We start from the raw sequence: 25,084 nt of genomic DNA, 5'->3' as shown, positions 1-25,084 counted from the left end.
GACGTAACTGTTTTGCCTCTCTTTCTGAAAGGAATGATCAAGAACTTAAAATACACAGTACATTCTACATGAGAAAAGAAAATAATAGTTATAAAAATTGCTTACTTAAGTGATTCAAATCTTATTTATTGCAACAACTTAAACTATTACGACACTTTGAATTGCAAATGAGTCCCTTGCTTTTTACAAGTGGAACACTTCCTTTTGCAATGACAGAAGCAGCTGCAGCTAATTCGATAAGCAAGGGAAAAGGCAACATTTCTTGAAAAGAAATCTCATCTATGGAAAGTAACTTTTCTTTAGAAATTATGAACTGATTATGTGTGTAAAGCTGCTTGAGGGTACCATTTTTATTTGCCAGTTTATAGAAGTTGGAGTCTTCTATTCCAACAACAACCACTAACATATTTCGGCTATCCGTATGACCACGATCGACATCAGGGACTTGTTACGAACTTCACAAAAACAGTTTCCTCCTGCTCAAATTGATGATAATGTACGAATACATCTTTGGCTCTGAAAGACAATCTTCTACTGCAAGCAACACTCATTTTGTAGAAATCAACTGGTGTTTTTCAGACAGAACTTGATGTGAAGACGTTGTAGGTTGTAGGTCCTCTTCAATATTTTTCTTTGGAATACGGTTTTCAGTATGACATCACCTCAAATTTTTTAATAAATATTAACAGTTTCTTCATGCTGTTCTTTGGTTTCAGAAGTATTGGCAATTTATTTGAGTTGTTCTTCACTTTCAATATTTGTGATTTGTTCGCCAGCCAAAAAAGACAATGATATGCCTTGTTTTGCTTTAATGCAAAACATGGCTTCATAAGGACTTTGGCGTATTCCTTCATGGTATGTAGTGTTCTTGGCAAACTGAACAAAGGATGAACCATCTGACCATTTATTTGTATTGTTATCATTCATCCATGCAGTTAGCATATTCTGTATATCCTGATTGGCCTTTTCAACTGAGCCTGTGTGACTGTGACGAGGCTTTCCATAAACTGTTTTAACATCTTTCCACATTGAGAATATTTTGGATAAGACTATTACTAAATTCTGTGCCATTATCTGATTGCAATATTGCTGGTGCACCGAATGTTAAAAATATTGAAGGAACATGATGCACTACTTTTTCAGCTCTTTTAGTTTTCATAGGTCGTAGCTGGACAAACTTAGTTACATGATCTTGATACACCATTATGAACTTACATCTGCAGTCAAACAGAGATGGCAAATATATCAGATCAACTTGACATCTTGAGTTTAATTCAGAACTAACCATTGGTTTCACAACAATACCTTTCTTAGGCGCACTGTGTTTCATTTGACACTGTTCGCATAAATTTAAATAAAACTTCATATGTAATATTTTTGTATTTAACTTTCAACTCTTTAAGCATACGTGTTTTTCCTCTATGGCCTATTCTGATACAAGTTTCACATAGTATACTGTACAATTCTTCATTGTTAACATAATTGTACCATTAAAACCAGGGCAAACGAACATACAGTATTAACTTCTCTTCTTCATTAACTTTTAAAACATCTAAACGTTTTAATTGTCTGTAATTCAAAGGTGTGTTGCATTTAATTTTAGCAGAAACCACTTCATAAAGTATTTTAGAATACTTTTCTTGAGAAAAATAAAAACAATTGTCTTCTCATTTACGCGCAATTAATGCATTTCACTTTTCATGAAAAAGATCACGATTTACTGCAGTATCCATTTAGTATAAATTAGAGTATCAGAAAAAAATAAGAAAATGTTGCTTGTGTTATCAAAGCTTGCATAAAACTGAAAGCTGATTGGCTCTCTCCTGCCAAATCCTTTGTTCTGTTTGGAATCAGTCACTTGTTTTTTGACTCTTCTGTTTTGGACCTCCACCAGAGCATATCTGTGATTGTTGACACATACTGGAGAGGGTCCAAATGTACAACAATGTAATGAAATATTTGATCTTTCACCAATGTATTTGGTATCTGTTGACATTCAATGGTGAAAGTCTACATTCTCCAATTTCAGTCATTCACGGTAACATATATAATCAGGCGACATTTTGCAAACTTTAATTTTACCACTGTAGGCAATAATTATTGTTGTTACACATAAATAACAATATTGGCTGGGATCCAGAGATAGGAATACGGGATGGGGACAGCAACTAGGTCATGCGTAATGTCAGTTAGGTCATTCGAAGAGGGAGGGGTCCAGACCCCCTTCATATCTCCTTTGGCTACTGCCTTGCCTGAAGCCATGAGGCATGGCCACACACAAAATGGTGCACCACATTTGTACCACCCCTGGGCTGCCTGTTTTGTTCCACACCTGTAGGATCATGCTGGAACAGTTGCACGAGACCAGAGCTACTTTCGAAGAGATGCTTCAGGATAGAGTCAATCACTGTTCAGGCAGTCCTTGGTCCTCATGACTGCATCTAGCATGCAATAAGGATGGTTCATGGCATCTTACAGCAATTATGTGGTAAATGCCTGAACAATCCTAGATAGATACCCAGTACCAAACATCCAAGGTTTCACCAGTGCTCTGGCAGGTGTAACCATTTTTAATGTGTTAGATTGCCAGAAGTATATAATCAGATTCCAAACGGTTCAAATGGCTCTGAGCACTATAGGACTTGACTGCTGAGGTAATCAGTCCCCTAGAACTTAGAACTAATTAAACCTAACTAACCTAAGGACATCACACACATCCATGCCCGAGGCAGGATTCGAACCTGCGACCGTAGCGGTCGTGCAGTTCCAGACTGTAGCGCCTAGAACCGCTCGGCCACCCCAGCCGGCTAATCAGATTCCAGTGGCAACCAATGACTGAAGCAAAATGCAAGGCCCCTTAGAACCCAACCAAAAAGCATTGTCACATCTGGGCTGTGTTTTCAGGTCCAGAAGGCAAACCAAAAACTCATACTTAAAACTGCAATGATAGTGCCATTTGGACTGTCACTTACTTCAATGACATACTAGTATTTTCTAAAAACATCCAATTACATGAGCATCATTTAAGGGCAGTGTGACAGAGGTTAACTGACTGTGGAATTATGCTCAATGAGGACAAGTGTAGTAACATTCCTTGGCTATAAAGTGTTGGCACATGGCATCACACCCTTACCTGGGAAATTAGATATTTGTATGTGCCTTTCCATAGCTGCAGAATGATCAAAAACTGAAGAATTTCCTCAGCTTGGTTAATTTTTACTGATGCCACCTCTCAGGGACCCCTGCAACATGAAAGCCTCTTTCAAGGCCTTTCAAGAAAGCCTCACCAATTCTGTGGCAATCAATCACCTGGCTCCTGGAGTGCACTTAGTGTATTGGCTGCCATTAACAATAAAAGCTATTTGTGCAGTAATACACCAAACAGTTAATGGACATTGCATCTCATCCAAACACATTAGAGGTTGGAAGTTTTTGGAAAAAGAAAGTCAGAGCACTTATGATAGGGAGCTTTTAGCAATCAGAGAGCATCCAACACTTCCACCCACTTGTCAGGTTCTGACTAGTTACCATTTGCACTGACTACAAACCTATCATGTCAGTATTCCAAATGTGCTCTCCACACCATTTCAAACACATCATATATGTCTGTGGTGGATGTCTTTTCACATGATGAATGCCAATTAACAATAAAGTAGTTGCCTATGATGTTATCAGCATCACCAGCTTATTGCCTGTTTTGAACTACAATAACCTTGCCACTCCTCAGTATTTGAATCAACAACATCAACTGTTATTGAATGACTCCTCCATCAGCCTACACATCCAGCTGTTGGATGCAACCATCAGCATGGAAAGTATATGGTGAGATGTATCTAGAAACAAACCAAGGCCTTACATTATGTCTCAGTTTTGACAGATGGCTTTCAACAGTGTCCACAACCTGACACAACCTGGTTCCAATGCTACTGTCAAACAGATGCTTGATTCATTTGTGTGGTCTTCCATCAGGAAAAAATAAGTGCACCTGGGCTTGTTAATGCATCAGTGCCAAAGCAGCAAAATCTGAAATCATCAGAAAATGTCCCTCATCTGCTTGCATATGAAGATCGGGCATGTTCACATTGACCTAGCCAGCCCTCTTCCCTCATCTGAAGGCTACATGTATATATTCACAGTGGTGGACACATGCATGCTGTGGGCAGAGGTTGTTGCAATTAAGGACATACCTGCTGAGATGATCGCCATGACATTCATTGAGAACTGGTTCTGAAGACAGAGTGAGGTCAAATATTTCATGGAAAATATGGATGATGACACCCGTTACAAGAATGTAGTACTAGATACCCGACTAGGCCAACCAAAAGAGCAAAGTCAATTGGTTTGCTGGGGTTATTATAGAATATCAGTGTTGGTGGGTCAAGTTCTCTTAAACATGTCCATATTCTTACCAATGTGGAATGTTTCTGACTGCATAATGAGGAGGAAAAGTGAAAGAATGGTACATGTGTTTACCTTCATATGCCATACAACATTGTAGACTTTTCAGAATGGCTTTTTTAATGTTCAGTGAGTGGATTAATGAACAAAAAGTTTATCTAATTTAAATCTAATTTGTCACCATCATTGGCAAAGGACTATGTGTATGCTAGGTATGAAGGTGATATCTAGCAACTATCCAGTATCTAGCCTGTCTGACCTTAATTTTACTACCTGTACAATATTGAATAATAGGTCAATATCTGGTGGATACCAGATTTTTCAATAAATTATGAAGAATTCTTAAAACTAACTTTATGCAATTCACACATAAGGTACTTTGAACACAAAACCATAATATCTTCAAATCAAAACACTAATACTAGTACTGAACTGGAGGCAACTCATGGATAACAACTTATTTTTGTTAAAATGGCTAATAAATAAACACAGTTTCTCTACATTAAGAGACAAGCAATTTCACTTCATAATTTATACTATACTGCAAGGTGCTGAAAGATGAAATGTACAAAAGGTTGCTAGAATTTAAGTTTTGTGTAACATTAGCTGACCAACTTATAAGAGTCACTGCTACAACTGATTTTAAGTATCTTCAAATAATAAGTCAATCTTTCTTGCAATTAAGTTTTTTTTCTTTTACTCTTACACTAACTATTGTCATTTTCATTGGACACCTGGTTAAAGCAATCCCCGAATATGTCCTGTCAGCTTTGTGAATCATAATTTATTCAGTCTCATCCCCTTTACTTGTTTTAGCAAGCACTGGAGATAAATTGCTACTGGTGGAAGATTCTTCACAGAATTTTGATAGGATCTTGTGTGTAACTCATTCAGCTTCAGCAACCCCCAGATAGTCCTGTCTTGAATTTTGGGTTTAGAATGGCTTCAGTCAAGAAATGTGGAACTTCATTTAAGGAAGTGAAACAACATTCTAATTTAGCTTTCAGCAAGAATCTCCATAATTGAGGGGTTCTCCAGCTGCATTAGTCATATCTAAATAGTTATTTAATGCTGCAAATTATAGATTTACTTTTGACATGCAGAAGAGACTGGGACTTACTTTTTGCTATTCTTCAGAGGCTTCAAAGCTTTACACACTGATGAGACATCAAATCATTAAGTATATTGTGATCAGCCATGTGTAGTGACATACCCTTTATATGATAATGCATCTGCTGAAATAAAAATGGCTATCACTCCCCACTGTGTTAATACCTTGCATCAACTGATGCTGTGGTAAAGTTAGCTCAAGGAAAACCTATTGGCAATTCAAAAGAAGCTAAGCTTTAACAACTGAAGTGCATTATGAAACCTCTACCAGCAGCAACATTCCTGCTACTTCAGCCTAGACCAATAATGACTCAGTTACAGCTCTGAATGGCTGATTATGATTCTGCTAAATCAGACACCTTTCACCACGTTAGCACCACTTTCAAAAATGAGTAAATGTATTTCACTGGTAATGTCCCAGTGATAGTATTAAGTTCCCTTGCTGCATTTTCTCTAGCCCAAGAATCTAGAAAAGGCTTCATAGGAAAAACTGTATGTTCTAACTGCAGTTCAGGAGACAACTAATGAAATGTGAAGATCAGGCAGTTGTCATTACTATGCAAACAGGTGCACATAAAAGTTACAAAAACCATGAAAGCACCTGAAATATTTGTTTTGATTTTTCATAAATTCTGTTGTAGACCACATTTTACCCTGCTATAAAATACCATGCCCTACATACAGTTTCCCAAAAAACTGCCCCTGACACCTACAAGTCTTTAAATCCACTCCTTTGTATGATAGACATTGGAACATTATTTAGTAGCAGTAATGACTGCACTAGACAATGATTTTTTTGTGATGTTTACATGTCAAAACAATTTCCTTTTAAATGATTGTGGTACAATTTAATCTAAAACATTGACAGAAATGCAACTTACAATGCCACAGACTTTTAAAGACATTGTAGGCATGGCAGCAGCTATAGCTTTATGCACTGCTTGGAATGTATGTGGATATTTCTTGCTCAGATGATTTTTCATACCTGAGGTACCTGTTAGATTAAAAAAAAACCTAATTTAAACCTAATGAAATGTATTTAAGTATTTATTACTAGTCTGAATGTTTTTTATAACTATGATTGGCAGATACCTATTTATCAAATACTTGGTTTAACGAAAATTATTTGGGATGTGTGGGTGTTTCTAAAGGTCACATACTTTAACTTGGACCCCCTCTGATTGTCAACATTCTGTAGTGACAGCAAATCAGCTAACTATTACCACTCATTGCTAACCCTGGCTGCACAACACTATTGTGCACTGCAGTAAGAAGTAGCCATTGTGAATCTAGTGTTCATTCTTGGGCAGAGTAGCAATTGTTGATATTGCTTACAGATTTTAACAAAGAAGCTGTACCTAGCCTTTCTGATGACTCCTCATCAACTTTCATGTAGCTTCTATGATGCATTGATCCATTACATGTTTGTTCTTTCATAAGCTGTAAGCTGGATGCTATGGGAGGAGGAGGTGAAGCTTGTCTTACACATCAACTGGGCTGTTGTATGGAGGATGCTGGGAGCGAAGGCTTGTGATCAGCTCGTAGCACATTGGTTGCTGATATGTACTTAACAATGCTAATCACAATATATATGGACAAACACCTTACTAATCAGTTTAGTAAAACAATTCAAAACAAAAGAACAAAAAACAATCTAATGATTTGGTACATATGTACTTCTTTCCTTCTCTGCCATGAAAAATTTGAACTCTGCAACAACAAGTAAATGGCAAACTTATCATTTGGGAATGTTTTGATGTAAACAGTGATGATAATATTTTTCGTAATTTATCTTGCAATTAAAAAGTTAGTATCAGTAAGAACCTCAAACAACAACAAATGAATGTGACTGATGTAGTTATTGACTGTATTTACAAAAAAATCATAGTCAAATCACTCACTTGCTTCATTCAGGAAGGATTTTGCTGATTTCAGGCATCACCATTCATGATATCTGTCGGGTACACATTATGACATGTTCATTGGCAATGTTCGGTTGAATATCCAGCCATCAGAATCCAGCTATCTGGCTTAGAGGATGGCTAGATATCCAGTATACAGCCTAACAGCTATCCTTCTGTGCCAGCTCATACTCATGTAAGTGGAATACACGGAGGTGACAAAAGCCATGGGATAGCAATATGCCAGCTCGTGGTCGTGCGGTAGCGTTCTCGCTTCCCGTGCCCGGTTTCCCGGCGGGGTCGGGGATTTTCTCTCCCTCGTGATGACTGGGTGTTGAGTGATGTCCTTAGGTTAGTTAGGTTTAAGTAGTTCTAAGTTCTAGGGGACTGATGACCATAGATGTTAAGTCCCATAGTGCTCAGAGCCATTTTTGATAGCAATATGCAAATATGGAGGTGGTGGTAGTATTGCATAAACAGGGTTTAAAATGGAAGTGCATTGGCAGACCTGTCATTTGTACTGAACTGATTCATATGAAAAGGTTTCTGAAATTATTATGGTCATATGATGGGAATTGACAGAGTTGAAATGCGGAATGGTAGTTGGAGCTAGATGCATGGGACATTCCATTTCAGAAATCATTAAAGAATTCAATAGTGTGAGCTCCACAGTCTCAAGAGCGTGCTGAGAATACCAAATTTTTAGGTGTTACCTCTCACCCAGGACAAGGCTATGTTCAATGGCCTTCACTAAAGACAGAGAGCAGAGACGTTTGCATAGAGCTGTCAGGGCTACCAGACAAGCAACATTGCATGAAATTACAGCATAAATCAATGTGGGGCATCCAATGAGTGTCTTTGCTAGGACAGTGTGCAAAATCTGGTGTTAATGGGCTATGGCAGTGGACGACTTATGTGAGTACCTTTGCTAACAGCATGACATTGCCTGCAGTACCTCTCCTGAGCTTGTGACCATATTGGTTGGACCCTCGATGACTGGATAACTGTAGCCTAGTCATATGAGTCCCAATCTCAGTTGGTAAGAACTGATTGTAGGGTTTGAGTGCACTGCAGACCCCATAAAGCAATGGACTCAAGTTATCAATAAGGAACTGTGGAAGTTGGTGGTGGCTCCATAATGGTGTGGGCTGCGTGTGCATGGAATGGACTGGTTCCTCTGGTCCAGCTGAACTGATTATTTACTCTAAATAGTTATGTTCAGCTACTTGGAGACCATTTGAAGCCATTCATGGATTTCACGTTCCTAAGCATTGATGCGCCATGTCAACGGGCCACAACTGCTTGTGATTAGTTCAACAACATTCTGGATAGTTCAAGATAATGGTTTGCCCACTAAGATCACCCTACATGAATCCCATCAAACATTTATGGGACATAATCAACAGGTCAGTTTGTGCACAACATCCTGCACTGTCAGCTTTTTTGCAATTATGGATGGCTATAGATGCAGCATGGCTCAGTATTTCTGTAGGAGACTTCCAATGACTTGTTGAGTCCACATCACGTCAACTTGCTGCACTATTCTGGGCAAAAGGAGGTCCATCAGATATCCCACGACTTTTGTCACCTCACTGTAGTGCAGAACACTGTCACAGAGCGTGCAGGAAGTGTAGAATGGGCTGCTCCAATGACTCGGGTGCTTACTTGTTGGCAATGATAGTTGACACCAGTGTAGGAACTGCTGGACTGTACCTACCTTTAACCAACCCCTCACCTCAAGCTGTGCTCTGTTTTCCACTTGCTAGTGAGAGATGTTCACATTGGCCGAGTTTGTCTGAACACCAAGATGAAGCACAGACGTAAACACACACTACTGCCCTACTGACTGACTTCCAAGTCAAGTTTTGCTCCCTCTTCCATGGTTCAGCTTCCTTCTTATTTCCAAGCCACAATTGGCTTTTACAGTTTACATTCATGCCAACAGTGATGGTTCATGGCATTTTCACACCTTATATGGATACTAAAGTGGTGACGCATTCTTATGCATGTGATGCACTTTTTTTTTGTTTTTGTTTTTTGTAATGTAAAATTGTGTCCACCATGGTCCCACTGCAGCTGCAGCAGGAACTCTTCAATCAGAACACAGAATGGCCCCATACACACTTTGTGCTGACAGTGTGCCAGGCATTGGAAGAGAGGCTTGCTCTTCCTCTGTCCCCACCACCCCTGATGCCAATCAACTGTTTTGACAAGGCTATGGAAAGGTGGGAGAATTACTTGTGCTGGTTCTTGGTGCACTGGCAGGTAACGTGTATCATTGATCCTCTTGATAAGGCTGCTGTGTTTTTGCCCAGCAATGCAATTTCATATGAAATCATACATAATTTAAAGCCCTCTACTGAGCCTGAGAAATTTAACTTTGATGAATTTGTCAGATTCTTGCACAATACGTTGGTCATGAAATCCATGTGTTGGCAGCACGGTTGCAGTTTAACCAACTCCATAAGCACCCTGGACAGTTGTATGGGGGCATGGACTGTGGTGTCACCGCTAGACACCACACTTGCTAGGTGGTAGCCTTTAAATCGGCCGCGGTCCGTTAGTATATGTCGGATCCGCATGTCGCCACTACCAGTGATTGCAGACCGAGCGCCACCACATGGCAGGTATAGTCTAGAAAGACTCCCTAGCACTCACCCTAGTTGTACAGCTGACTTTGCTAGTGATGGCTCACTGTCTACAGACGCTCTCATTTGCAGAGACGATAGTAACTGAATGTGGCACCTTGCTAGGTCGTAGCAAATGATGTAGCTGAAGGCTATGCTAAACTATGATACTTAACTAGTTTGATACTTAACTTTAATCCATTAATGATGAATGTTGCTCTTGATGGTACACGATTCACAATATTGTTCAGGATAGAAACTAGCTACGTCCGCTTTCTAAATTCTAATTCCTTGTCATGTTCCAGACCTCACGTCAGTACAGTTCTTCCCTCCTCACGCCAGCCTGCGTGAGCTAAAACGCATGCATTTCGGCCTCCTCTAACACACATGTAAGAGACCATAGAAGTCAGTGGTCCATGTAGTGTTTGCAGAAGAGCCAACACTGGGGTCAGTGAAACTAGTAACACAATGTTCTACATCAATGCAGTCCGCCCTCTGTAGTTGAGTAGTCAGCATGACAGAATGTCAATCCTAAGGGTCCGGGTTCGATTCCCGGCTGGGTCAGATATTTTCTCGGCTTAGGGTCTGGGTGTTGCGCGTTGATGGGGATGAATTGATGATGAGTAGGACAACACAAGTTGTCAAAGTGGCATCAAATCGAAAGACTTGCACATGGCGAACGGTCTACGCGATGGGAGGCCCTAGTCACACAACCTCAATGCAGACTTGCTAATCATGTATGCGACTGAGCAATTAACACCCAAACTGGAGGTCCAAACTGTGGCACTGGCCTTGTCTGACCCTTCTTTTGCCAAAATTGCTAAGTTTGCAGAATTACATGAATTACAGTAGTGGCAAGTCAAAGGTGGCAATGTTAGATGTGTTTGGTTAACAGTCCCTGATGCCCCTTGGGGTGACCCCAGCAGCCTTGCCGTGAGATAATGTGTGTCAATGCCACTGATGATTCGAGTGCAGTGACATCACGACACTGCACGTCTTCATCTATGTGGGTGTTGGTAGGTATATATTGATCAAAGCATATTAATACCAGCTTGTAACTTTTTTAGGTTCTTTGTGTTGCTCTCCTTCTGAACCTGTTTCTGCTCAATGGGTAAGCCAGTGGTCCTGCACTGATTGGGCAATCCTGTTAAACATGTGCCAAATGACACATACAGACGCAGTGTGTGGGGCCTGCCACAAAATATTTCAATTTGTAAAAGTGTGTGACAGTCAATGAGCTGTGTGATGGTCATCAGAGGCCCCAGTGTTTTTTTTGTCCTTGTAGTATATCCCCAGTGCCCTGTAAGCATCACCCCTACATCTTCTGTTGTTGTTGTTGTTGTTGTTGTTGGTGGTGGTGGTGGTGGTGGTGGTGGTGGCCAATTGAGTTCTGATATACAGGGGAGTGATGATCAGCCTAAGTAACTTAGACACATATAGGTGCTTTAGTTGCCTATGTTGCAATGGCGACTACTTCAAGTTTTGTAGTGAACAGTGTATTCTCTGAGGGGAGAATTCTCTGTCTGTACACATTATGATAATGTGGAACAGGAACTTTTTAGTGGTAAATTCACGATTTGAGCAAAATATTTGTGGGTTAGCTGAAAAAGCACATTCAGTGTCTCAGACAGAGCATCTATCATTTGTGGCATTAAAGAATCTAATCACATAATTACTGAGGAAGGCAACTCACCTGTGCAACTGGTGGGCAGTCAAATCTGTTAGTTTTGAGTGAGGGCTGAATGAGGTACTTGTGTTCAGTGATGAGTAATAACTTCGTTTCATACAAGAAAATGTTAAAGTTATGTCATTCATTACCAGTCCACTACCCAGCATGCTAATGAGAGATGCATAATCATGGTTGCTGGCAGTTCCCAGTCCAGAGTTTGATCACAATGAATGTACCTTGCATACAATACCTTGTAGCAGACATTGCTTTATTTTCTTTTGATGATGCAGTACATCATGGCTGTCAACCCACTTTCTTGGAAAATAGTTTCAGCTGTCTATATGGTTTGGCTCGAGTATGTATGCCACACCAGATCAGCTCTAGAGGGAACATTTTGCTGCTATGGTATTGGCTCAGTGTTGTTCAAGGGATCCTCATTCTGGCCACGAAGAAGACAACAGTCAAGTGGTGTTCCCTGTGGTGTTGCACCCTTGGCTGCTCCAGTTGCAAAATGCACTTCACTGGGGTATGTTTTGCTAAAGACTTTGGTTTGGTGTCATGTCTACTGGCCGGTGACTGATCACTGTATCTGAGACCTTGTGTAGGCCTGTGTAGTCTGCACAGAATCAGGCTGCACCACCATGTCAGTTTTCCCTTTGATCAGTTCCAGAGAACCCTTGGGATATGTGCACATGGATTTTGCAGGAATCTTTGTGAGTAACATTTGGTTCTTGGTCATCAATGCATTGTCAGATTTTCTGTATATTGTCAAACACTGCATCAACAGTGGCTAGAAACATCTTGGGGAACAGTTGGTCATTTTTGCTATCAAGGGCTCCCTTCAGACTTTCATCTCTGATTAGAGTTAGCAGTTTGTGTCATGGGAGTTTTCAGATTTCTGCATACACAATGATAATCAGCTAGTCACTACCAAATCCATTTCACACAGCTTCTAACTCAGACTTTTTCATTTGAGCTTTAACATTTGCATGAATCCTTCCACCTGTCTTGTCCTGTGACAACACACTGACACAATCTGATTTGCTTGCCACATCCCGTGTGACACTACTTAATGAGGGTTACCAGCACCAGCTGACGTTCGTTTTCTCTCTCTCTCTCTCTCTCTCTCTCTCTCTCTCTCTCTCTCTCTCTCTCTCTCTCTCTCTCTCTCTCTCTCTCTCACACACACACACACATCATATCCTGTGAACCATCGCATCATATCCTGTGAACCATGGATGTTGGGCAGCAAGAGGCAGATTCTACATTCCTAGAATTCTGGAAATTGTTTGTTAACAGTCTGAAATGGTGACCTGCAGCAGAGGTACAAAATAGCTTCCCAGATATGTGAGTGCCTTTAACACTTCTTAAGTAATAGAACCCAGTATTTTGTCTTCAATGATGAGTGTGCCATAGTATCTTGTTCTCTGCATTAATAAATGATCTGACAGACAGGATGAGCATCAGCATCAGCGTGCAGCTATTTGCTGATGATGCTGTTGCGTACAGGGAAGTGTCATCTTTGAGTGACTTTATCCTTCTGAACGATGATAAAATTTCTATTTGGTGTGATTAATAGTGCCAACAGCCTTTTCATGATGGTAACACCAACTCCTGTCAGATCACTGAAGTTAAGCACTGTCAGGCTTGGCTAGCACTTAGATGGGTCACCATCTGGGTCTGTTTAGTGCTGCTGGCAAGCAGGGTGTACTCAACCCTTGCGAGACCAGTTGAGGAGATATTTGGTTGAGAAGTAGCAACACTGGTCATGAAAACTGACAATGGCTGGGAGACTGATTTGCCGAGTCATCTGCCTAGTTGCCATCCCTCGGCCATCACAGGTCCAGGCATCCTTCCATCCCATCAGAATGGCGTTGTGGTCCTCACACTGGCAAACCTAGAACACACTAAGGCATTTGTTAATGGGTGGTTCCATACCACTAGTAGCTAAATAGTTTTGATAAACACACGCAGGAGATAAATACCGGTTTGGTGCAAAATAGCAAAGGCCTCTGTGAAACCACAGCCAACACAGAAATGCCAAGCTTAAAAGACAACAGGCAGAAACCAAGGTCCCCAACTCCACATGGCCATATTGAACTAAAACACCAGAAAGATGTCATGGTGACCAGAGTGACTCAAGAGGTGACTGACAGATACAAAGGTTAAAGCAAACAGCCACCCAGCTTATGGCAACTCAGATGAAGCAGCAACTTTGACAGTTCATAGCTGAAGTTAATGAAACAAACCCATTACCCCAAAGATGTTGGGATGCATCCAGAATAGAACACTGGGTGGGCCGTCAAATTAATTGGATAAATGTAACAACTGCCAGCAAGGATACACCAGCCATACTCATTCTTCCAGGAATTCATGTAAGCAAATAGCTAAGCCCTAAGTCAGAAATTGTATCCAGCCTCAAAAGATGTGTCTGGGATCACAGCACTACAGCCACTCCACCAGACAAGAAGATAACTAATAGTGGAAAAATGACCAGGATGGGTGATGCTCCCATTCAACTGGATGCAAACACCTGTGGCCCTCTCATTCTCAAGAACAATGGTGCCATCTCCTGCCTGTTCTGATGGTGACATCCTAAGTGCTGCTGCCACTTCTGTCCAACCATAGCTGCTGCGCCCGACTGCCCTGAATTGATGGCTCCATCTGCCATACTGCCAATCACACCCTCTCGCAGTCATCATTGCTGAAATTGAACTGCCGCTGTTAGGTGTGCACCTCCACCAGAACAAGAACATCCCAGAAGTGAAAAAAGGACAGACAGACCCCAGGAATTGAAAGGAAGCTGGGTCAATAAACTGAAATGAGAATCCCTGAAAGGAAGACAGTTCTCTAAATTTTCGTAATAGTGTACCACAAAGTATATATTGTGGCAGTAGAACTGTCCTGCAGTTAGCCACAAATGACAGTATTCGTTTCATGTAAGGACCATAACAACAAGGTAAGAGAAATTAGTGCTCATATTGAGGCATATAAACAATGGTTTTTTCCTCACTCCATTTGCAAGTGTAATAGGAAATGAAGAGACTAGTAACAGTACATGGTATTCTCCACCATATATCATATGGTGGCTTGCAGATTATGTTTGTATGTGTATGTATGTGCAGATGTAGATGGAGACATCATTGACGGGAGAAACGAGAGAGAAACGAGAGAAACAGAAGAAATTTCAGATTTGCCCCAAGGACGTGAGCTGTTTGCAACTAATGCCACACACTAAGTCATTAATATATACAACAATCTCAAGCTATTTGTAAATGACATGGTAATGAATGAGAAAGTGTTATCTCAAAATAACTGTAGCTGTATGTAGTCTAGTATTGACAAAATATTAGCTTCATGCTAAGATTGGCATCTAGATCTTAATGAAGGGAAGTGTGAAGCTATGCACATCATGAAATGTGAAAATGTAGATGCTTATATGACATGACTGGTTCCAGTTGTGACTCATTGATTGTCTGTTTATAAATACCTGGAAGTAAAAACAAAAGGTGATATGAAGTAGAGCAATCTCACAGAGTAAGTTGTAGGTATAAGTCGCAGGGTTCAATTTACAGGAAAAATATGAGGACATTGCAGTTTGTCTGTGAAAGGGATTGCTTACGAAACATTAGAACACTGCTAAACTGTGCATGTAATCCATATTATATTTAGCTAATAGAAGGTATCAGGCATACACAGAGAAAAGCACCATGAACAGTCAGACTCCTTTACCTTGGAGGAGAGTTCAACGAAGATGCCAATTTTTTTTTTTAATTAGTAGAGGTTTGAAAGAAAAGAAACTAGTCTCTCATAAAAAATTACTTGCAACAACCCACGAACTGAATTTTCTTCAGTTACTGACGGTGATAAAAACTTTGCAATTCACTATAAATTATCTAAAAAATTATCCTTTTCATTGTAACATATTTCAGAGTACCTATTTAACTGTAAGAGTACAGTATATGAACACAGAGAATTTAATGATGATGTTAACCCATTGAAATGATTTCTGTCCTTTGTTCTTCAGGTTGCTGCTGGTGCAGTGGGCTTAGCACAACGAGCACTGGATGAGGCAACAAAATACTCTCTCGAGAGGAAGACATTTGGAACTACTATTGCAAATCATCAAGTAAGTAAAGGCAGCAAAGGTATAAGTTTCATTAGTTTACTTACTCCTTTTACTTTTGAAGCAGCACCATGAGCAGTTTCATTCTTGAATCATTGCCTCGCCTGGTTAGAAATAATTATTAATAGAGTGTACTTCTGGTGAGTGAATTTTAAAAAAGTTTAATTTTAAATTTGGAAACAAATACCTTATCAAAAATTTAAATACATTTTATTAATGCCTAAGAAACTGAAATACAAAAATTATACTCGGAGGTGCATTCTCATTTCCAGTGAAGCATCTACATCAAGTCTGAGGAAGCAACACTAGCATATTTTTGTTTATCTAAAGTATTCCACACCTCAACGATCAGACAGTATATCTAATATAATCACATAATTTCAAAACCCTGCCATGTCACTATACAAGTACTTCCCTCCAAAAGACTTTCAGCTGCATAAAACTGTGGAAGTTAGGAAAACTAGGTTTTGAATGCAGGGTAGATGGGTAATTTCACAGTAAAACTATATTGGATGATTTTTTCATTGGCAATATGTGGCCTACGATTATCACTGTGGAGTATAATGCAGAATAATTTGATAATGATTCTGAACCCACTTCTTATTGTTTGTTCAGGTTCACAACTGTCAACATTAATGATGGTTCTAAGACAGTAATTAAGTAATTGAAAATGAAAATTTTTTTTGAATATAGATGCTTAAATTTGTTTCTTTTATACTGCAACATTTCACTACTTAACCAATGCAAACAAGTAATCAGGGCAAGTCTCATCTACACAGTTCAGAGAAGCTTGTATTCAGGAGAGGGCAGGGGGAGGATCCAGATGGCACAGGTTGAGCATGTTGTGCTCAGTAGATGTTCAGCCACTGGGTGGTCAGCACTCCTCTTTGTCAAATTTTGGTGACAGCTGGTGGGTGGTCATGCCCTATACCTTCTCAAAACTTCTTGCCACATGGCCGTATCCCTGCAGAAGACCTAGGTGCAACATACATTCTATATGCCCACCCAGTACATCCTATTTCAGTCATAGGTGTTTCCTCTCCTATCAGTGACATGGTCATCTGTGAAAGCAGGCACGTCATATACTCAAATGTAGGGCCACTGTCTAAGTGGTCAACTCTAACCACATGTTTGGCCTTAAACTGTGGCCAAGATCAAACACAATATTCTTGTGAATGGGGGGGCTCCATATGGTTCCCAAGTTGCGCAGCAACCATAGACCATAAAATTACCAAATAAGCAGCAACTAGTCGCAAGATCATGTTTTCTTTATTTAATTTCCCATATCGATTTCGACTGATTAGCAGCCATCATTGGTGCTTTCAATGTGTATCGTCCTCTCACCAGTCTCCTCTTCCTCTGTCCTACATCACCCTCTCGGCCCACCACTCCTCCATGTCACTGTGACACACACACACACACACACACACACACACACACACACACACACACACAAAAGACACACACACACAAGGATCATAAGTTTATAGCATACAATCTATAATGTTTATAAAAGTTCCTTTATAATCATAAACCACTTTAAATTTCTTATGTCATTATAGTTGAATTATTTCCATTTGCTGGTAGACAAAAAACAATTTTTATACTAAAAATAATAAAAAGATTTTCAAAGCTAAAACACATATGCATATCATATCACACAAAAAATTACATAGGCCTTCCATGTATTTAATAGAGTGCAGAAAATATTAAGTTTTCGGAAGTACACATTCAAAGAATATCAAAAGTACATATTTATCATTTTCAAGAGTTTGGCACTTTTGAACAATCAGTATGTGACTGAGGTTCAGTGAAATACAATTAGAATCAATTATTGAATATCAGTTTTTGCAAATTTAAATATTTCTGAAAAGGGTACACATTTATAGCTCACTGTCAGCTGGAGTTATGCCTTGATTAACACAAGAAACAGACATTCAACAAATTTAGACCTCTTATCCTTCACAAATAAAATGATTTGTTTTGCAAAGGCATTGGAGCCATGGATTCTTGACAACAATCCTACCATTATTGAAATATTTGATACACCTTACTTAGGTCTAAAGAAAATAATTTATGCCAGTTAGCAGTAGTGTGAAAAATAAGACTGTGATCATGTTGCAAACGTATTCTCAGAGACAGGTGAACTCCTCATACAGGTCATTTAAGCCAATATTTTCACTCAGGTAAAACAGTTCTACAACCTTTCCAGAATCTTTGCAACCCTTGCAGCATTTTCTCTGCAAGAAGGGATTATGTTCATAGTTGCTATCCTCCATCATACACTTTTTTTGAAAAAAACTGAAGCATATTCATATAAAAACTTAGATTTCTCAGTTCTAAAATTCAGCAAAGCAAAATAACTGCTAAATGTATTGTCTACTCCATCAAAGAAAAACAAATTAAAACCCTCAGTTACTTTTTTGTGTCTCTAGTAGACTTAAGTCAGTCCTTTCTGACAATTTTGGGGTGAAATGGCCTATTTAAAGAATGGCGTACAGATATTTGCTGATTCCAGAAAATACATACTGTTTTGAGAATTGGCTAGGTTAGATTTTACTGTTTTAAGGGACTATAAAACTTAACCATTTCCTGATATAAGAAAAGTGTTGAAGATTGATAAATAATAAAAATATATGGAACCCTCCTATGATTCCACTTTGGGATTACTGTAACTATGAGCATGGCATCTATCTTGAAAATAAGTTGACATTATGATAAACTATCCAAAATCTTAAACAGTGGCCCAATTAATTAATAATGGGTGTAATCTGATTTGGAAAAAAATATATTAATAAAAGTACTGTGTCAGAGTTCAGAATATATCAAGCACAAAGGCAAAAAAGGCAATGAAAATTACGTTGATCAAAACTTTCAGTTACCTGAAACCAGTTAACTTATGGAATAACTTACACTGAAATACCTTGGATTCTATGGATCAGCTCAAAATGTTTCTCCATTACTTACTGTAGCAGAATTTTCAATTACCTTTAACTTCTAATGAAGTGAGCTTCCTGTAAAACTAATTGCAGCATTGCAATCAATCAATGGGACCAACTAAACCCTGAATTTAAGGGGAAATTTGTCAAAATAATACAGTAACATATCCCTCTGCGTTCTGTATATTTCATATCCAGGTGTACTGAAAACACACTAAAAAATCTAGTTATTCATGGGAGAAGAAAATGTAACAGATGGAAGAGTTCCAACTTGTTATGTCCCAAGTGAACACACAGGCAGATAACAATGACATCATTCTCAATAGGTGCTTCTGCGACAGTAAAGCAGAATTTCTTGTCTAAATTCTCATTATTTGGGGACGAAAGTGTAATCCCTAGATAGTGCTTGAATATTTGATTCCTTTATTCATTGAACTATTCACATGATTGCTCATTTTGTCATTGTCTTTCCAGATCATTTATTGATTAAGCATTTTAATATTTTACACCGGTTTCTCCATCTATGAAATTATAAAAAAGTAACATGTTTCTCTGAACATAACAAAAGTGAGAAATACATGTACAGTTCCTGTATTCGTTTTACTCTGACACTGCTTCATTATTTTTCAACTAATGGTGTCATCATAGGTCTCTCAGTACATTGCTATAGTATTTTTGATGTGTCTTGCAAAATATGGTGGGGTAGAGTGCAAACAACCTTTACAGAGAATTGCTAATGTGCAACCATCTATTCATTCAAGTCATTAACTGAATTGTGGAAGAACCTAGAGCTATGCAAAATTTGACCCACTGCTTGGAGGAAAAAACCACCTACAATGGGGGGAAGAAATAGAATTAAATTTCATTATTTGAGAGGATATCTGATGTTATTTCACTGACTACAAAATTGGGTCTAATTTACAAAGAACTTGACAGTATGAACCCACATATCAGTACAATGTTGCACCACTTCTAACTTGAATACATGCAATGGTTTGGTTGGAAAGTGTCATAATGCCATTGTATCTTCTCCTGAGGTAAGATGGCTTACAAGTGTTTTAAATTGTTCTTGATATTCCTGATACTAGCACTGGGTTTAAGTTGACATATAAACTGTACCCATGCATATTCTGTTAGGGACAGATCTGGAGATCTTGTTGACCATGGGAGTACCACAACATAATGTACACAGTTCATATATGTGTGCTATGTGTGGACAAGCATTGTCCTGTTGAAAAAGACACCCGATAATCTGAATATTGCACAATTCAACCAGCTGACCAAATGGAGACACATTGAGGCCCCCATTCAAACTCTGTCATGTGCTGTCTCACATGAGAATGCAGTATCTGTGTACTTGACAGTGATCAGTCAACATGTAGTGGTGTTATTAGGCCTGATAGGGCATATAAGGGGTTGAAACAGCATCAAACACAAAAACAGTTTTAGTATCCCTCCAAGCAATCATCACAATGGAGGCAGACGATCTGGTAGGATTAATGTAGTGGGATAGTGCAGAAACCTGCCATGGAGGGCAGATCCACTGGCAGAGGTGTTTACCTGTGGGTCACAGTAGGCAGGGTGGGCCAGTGTTTACTCAGTATCCTTGCTGACTGTGTAGTGAAGTGACACTATCATGCCTGTGCAGATACTGAAGTGCTGATCAAGGACATACTTATGTGTGTGTATTTTCCTTCCCTTTTTCATAGTGTACACTGGGTCTGCTATGTACCCAGTGTTCCTGCAATGCTGGCAGTAACAGTTGTGCCTACAAAGAAGCAGCAACAGCTGCCACAGCAAAAGGAGCAGATGCATGCACTCACAACACACAACCCTGAATACAGACTGGCCTGCCACTGCTGAAGCTGGCATACAAAGCAAGACACCCCTTGTTCCATTTTCTGTGTTGCTCCCGCCACCCTTGATGCCACTTACTGGTTTCAGTGAGTTAACAGAAAGGTGGGAGAATTACCTGTGTCAGTTCTTGCTGCACTGGCAGTTAAGGCATATCATTCGTTCAACTGATAACCTGGCAGCGTTGATGTTGGACAGCTTCATATAAATATGCACTGCTGGACAAAATTTAAAGCCCTCCACTAAGCATGAGAAACTTCCCATTGATGAGCTTTGTTGGTTGCACTGGGCAGTCATTTACAGCCTGGATCACCAATTTACAGGGTGTTTCATGCAAGTGTCAGTTTGACAATCCCAAATGTATTACAAGCATGTCTCAAATTAGCAAGTCGGCACAAAAGGTAAGATTAACTACTGATTCTGAGGTTCAGACTAGGGCATTACCTTTTTCCACCCTTCTTTAGCCATTGTTGCCCAAATTGTGCATGAACTTATGGAGGCAGCAAGGAATGTCCTTTCTGATAAATAGCCATGTGTTGCCACCATTGACGATGCCAGTGCAGTGACCTTGTTGTGTTGCCTGTTCTCTCCCATGCTGGGTTTGGCAGGCTTGTACCACTCGCAGCATCGTAATTCGAGCCAATGGCGTTTTTGGGGTCCTTGGTATTGTTCTCCATCCTCTCATTTGAAGAGCCAGCAGTCCTGACCAAACTGCCATGGTTATCAATATTTGACATTTTTTGCCACAACAGCCTGCATGTGGAGGCCATATGTCAAGAGTGTACAGTGGAACACCATCAACTACCTTACATGCTGAATAAATCCACGAGTTTTGTGTACTACTTCCATGGCTACAAAAGTTATAGCAACAAGTACCAACCAAATTCTTGTGAACTAGTCTCTTCACATTTCCCTATAAGAAGAGGTCAACTGATGTCATTTCTAGTGAATGAGTTAGTTTGTGCTTCAGACACCACTGCAGACAACTTGACTTGCCATTTCAAGTCTTAGCAAAGAAGACAATGACTGCATGGCTGTGGGCTGGAAGTTTATGAAATCTGCCTGAACAACATTTACATGTATTAAGAATTCAGGGCCTGCTAATGTACATGGAGCTAGAAGTACTTATGACAGAATCTCATCACCCATATTTTCATGCGTGAAAAGTTTTTGTAATTGCAGCTCTATTAACAATGTGTAATGCATTATAAGAAGTTCTTTTAGTACAGTGTAAATTTGTTCCGACAAGGTTTTTTCTATATCCTCTGTCACATCTAAATCCAAATGTGAAACCACAATACTGAATCTATCAATGTTATTGAGTGTGTGTGTTGTTGCTGAAATATGCATTCAGCCTGCATCAACCAGAGCCGAGACTGTGGGGAGGTTAGCGTTTTTATGTTGCGCATAGGTAATCCCATCTTGAGTGTTTTCATCTATAATTCTGTACTGCAGTGGATCAATAATTGTGGATGGTGATCCTGGGTCTTTTCCTTATTTTTTGGGATCATGTCTATGAGAACTTAAAAGTTATTTTGTGTGAATAAAATTTAATTGTTAAATAACTGAGCAATTATTTTACTAGCATAGGATAAATCAAATGAGAGTAAACTTTTCTTTTTAATTTTACTTTAAGCACTATGGGACCTAACATATGAGGTCATCAGTCCCCTGCACTTGGCCTTAGGTTAGAACTACTTAAACCTAGCTATCACACACATCTATGCCTGAGACAGGATTCAAACCTGTGCAGCAGTGCCATATCCGACTTATGTGCCTAGAACCGCTCAGCCACAGTGGCCGGTTGAGAGTAAACAATTATAACTGTGCCGACTGCAGCAAAGGTGCTTTTGTACATTCAGCAGTGGGCTTGCTCATTTGTTTTGGTGAAGTGGATTAATGACATTGCCACATGCCTATCAACAACTCAACCTCATGTAAATAGTGAGCTTTGCTTCTTCCATTACTTACATTTCCACCAAGGACTTTCCATTACCACAGTAACATTCTACAGTGTAGTACACTCATAAGCTGCTGAGTGAAACACAGTAGCAAATGCTATATGTATTTATCATGCTCAGCTAAACATGTGATCTGATAATCGTGAGAACTGTATGCTTTGTGCTTGTGAACCCACTTATTTTGTATAACCTTCCTTTAAGGGGATATAAATGTAAGGGGCTACTTTTTATGCAAAACTCAGTTGTGAAAACAATTTCACAGTTCTGACTACACACAGAGATAGCCGGTTTTTAAAGAATTGGGAATAATGTCTGTCCAGTGAATTTGCATTTTAGAGACAGAATTAGTTGCATATTCATGAATGAGACTAATTTAAATGACATTCTGGTGAGTCACCATAACTGCACCATTGCTCAAATATATCTGACAAATAAGAGGCTGAATAAATGCCATGGCAGTGTAAGGAATATGGGCAGCATATTATATAATAAACTGTCAGTTTCAATTAAAAAAATGGGGATGGAAGACAGAGCTTCTTTATCAAGTATGTCAACAGTAGACTACTGTGGCATAATTTCTACTCGCACTTGCACTCTGTGGCCGAGTGGTTCTGGACGCTTCAGTCCGGAGCTGTGCTGCTTCTGCTGCTGCGGTCACAGGTTCAAACCCTCCCTCAGGCATGGATATGTGTGATGTCCTTAGAACTGCTTAAACCTAACTAACCTAAGTGCAGGGGACTGATGACGTCAGTGCTTAGAGCCATTTGAACAGAGAGGGGGATAGGATGGAGAAACTTAAAAAGTAAGGACATGTCACACAGCCCTGATGATAAGAAGTATCTACTTGTTGTGAGGATGAGGAGTGGTGTAGATGGAGAAGAAATAGAGAGTAGGGGGTTGAAGGTAGAACATTGGTAAACATTGTGCAAGCTTCAGTGCAGACATGATTATGACTGCATGAAAAGTGAAGATGATTTAGAAGATAAATTAATTGTGCAGTTAAGAACTAGGAAAAAAAGGACGTAAGAAAAAAAGAGAAAGAGGTGAGGGAAGAGAACAAAGATGGAAAAAGTAATAGTAATAAATACATTAATGAAACATAATAAACGAGAAGATAAAATGGAAAAAGGTAAAGATGATAATGAAAAAAGTTGGGTATATGTGACTTTGTGGCATTGTCAGCCTGTAAAGTTACAAATACCATCAATGTTGGCACATAGTATTACTATATTAGAAAACTGAGCACGGCACAAGGCAAAGGCCAGGTCCAAGATAGCTGATGTTTGCACAGGAGCTGCTGGGCCAGGCGTATTGATGCTGGCAGGTAAACAAAAGGATCAGTGGCTCTGCCCGTACAATGCCTCACACATGCCCTCTGTGACAGCATTCTGCACTGTTCTGCTGAGATACCTGTGCCAGCTCAACTGCACCCATCTTGTTTTCAGGGGGAGTGATGTAGTACCTGCTCTAGTGGATATCAACTCAGTCAAAATTGGAGAAGTTTTTGCTGTGAGTTCCAATGCAATTTTGGACATATCTCCTTCAGTGGTTGATCTGTTGCCAGGAAATCTGATGCTGAGGTAAATGAACATACCTCTGCCAGAGGGGCGAAAGAATGTGGAGGCTGGGGCAATGGTTTCTTCACTGGCAGCTGTAGGAGAAATGTCTCATCCAGATTTAATGGGCTGTGTGTCCATAGTGACAGGGGTCTATCCCTGCCAGTGCCCTATTCTGCAGTCGAAAGTTGGTTGGCAGAGAGTGCATTGGGTGGCAGCAGCAGGTGATCACACTGCCTCACACAGCAACAGTACCACAAATGACCACATTACCCAGCTGGCTTTGAGATAGTGAGGCAGAGGATCTAACAAATCATGGATGCGACTAATTAGAATGGTGAGTTAAATACTCCCAACTGACATACACCGCAAACAAATGCTGACCTCTGTGGCCCACCATGACACCTGGCAGTGAACCCTGCTGCTGGCCACAAGACTGTGGCGTGACTGGCCTATCGGGTCCAATGTTCCACAATGTGTGACTCAAGGTGCAACAGATCCTAAAGTCTCCACGGCTGGCGGCTGCACAAACATTTTGCCAGACTGCACATACTAACCAGCACTTGGGCAATCCATTCTGGACTGGTGAAATGATTTCCTTTGATGGCCTAAGAGATCATTGGCCCTGACTGCAGTAAAATGCAGCAACATCAGCTGCAAGGTATCATCCAATGTGGAAGCTAGAGCCCCTGTAGGTTGAACTCCCAAGTGGGGTCCTGCCATCAACTGCAATAGCATAACTCCGTTTGTATGCTGAGTTATGAATGGTAATGAATTTCATAGCAGTATTACTGAGAAAGAAGGCCCACCTCTGCAAATCATGGGCCATCTGATCTAGTAGCTTAGATTGAGGGGTGAATAAGGAAACCAGGAACTTTTTGTTGGTGATGAGTAGGAACTTCACACAAAAGAAAAAAAACATTTTTATGCAAAAAGTAACAGC

General features: G+C 39.9%; 1 protein-coding gene across 1 annotated transcript in view; it reads left to right on the top strand.

Annotated features, from left to right (window-relative positions):
• Positions 1 to 25,084, top strand: part of LOC124555323 (probable medium-chain specific acyl-CoA dehydrogenase, mitochondrial) — a 194,721-nt gene that overhangs the window by 144,062 nt on the left and 25,575 nt on the right. The window contains exon 9 of the mRNA XM_047129201.1: positions 15,733 to 15,834. Coding sequence (XP_046985157.1) covers positions 15,733 to 15,834 — 102 coding nt within the window. The remainder of the gene's footprint in view (positions 1 to 15,732; positions 15,835 to 25,084) is intronic.

This window comes from Schistocerca americana, chromosome X (assembly GCF_021461395.2).
Source record: "Schistocerca americana isolate TAMUIC-IGC-003095 chromosome X, iqSchAmer2.1, whole genome shotgun sequence".
Taxonomy (NCBI): Eukaryota; Metazoa; Arthropoda; class Insecta; order Orthoptera; family Acrididae; genus Schistocerca; species Schistocerca americana.
This window is presented reverse-complemented; position numbering and strand designations above follow the sequence as displayed.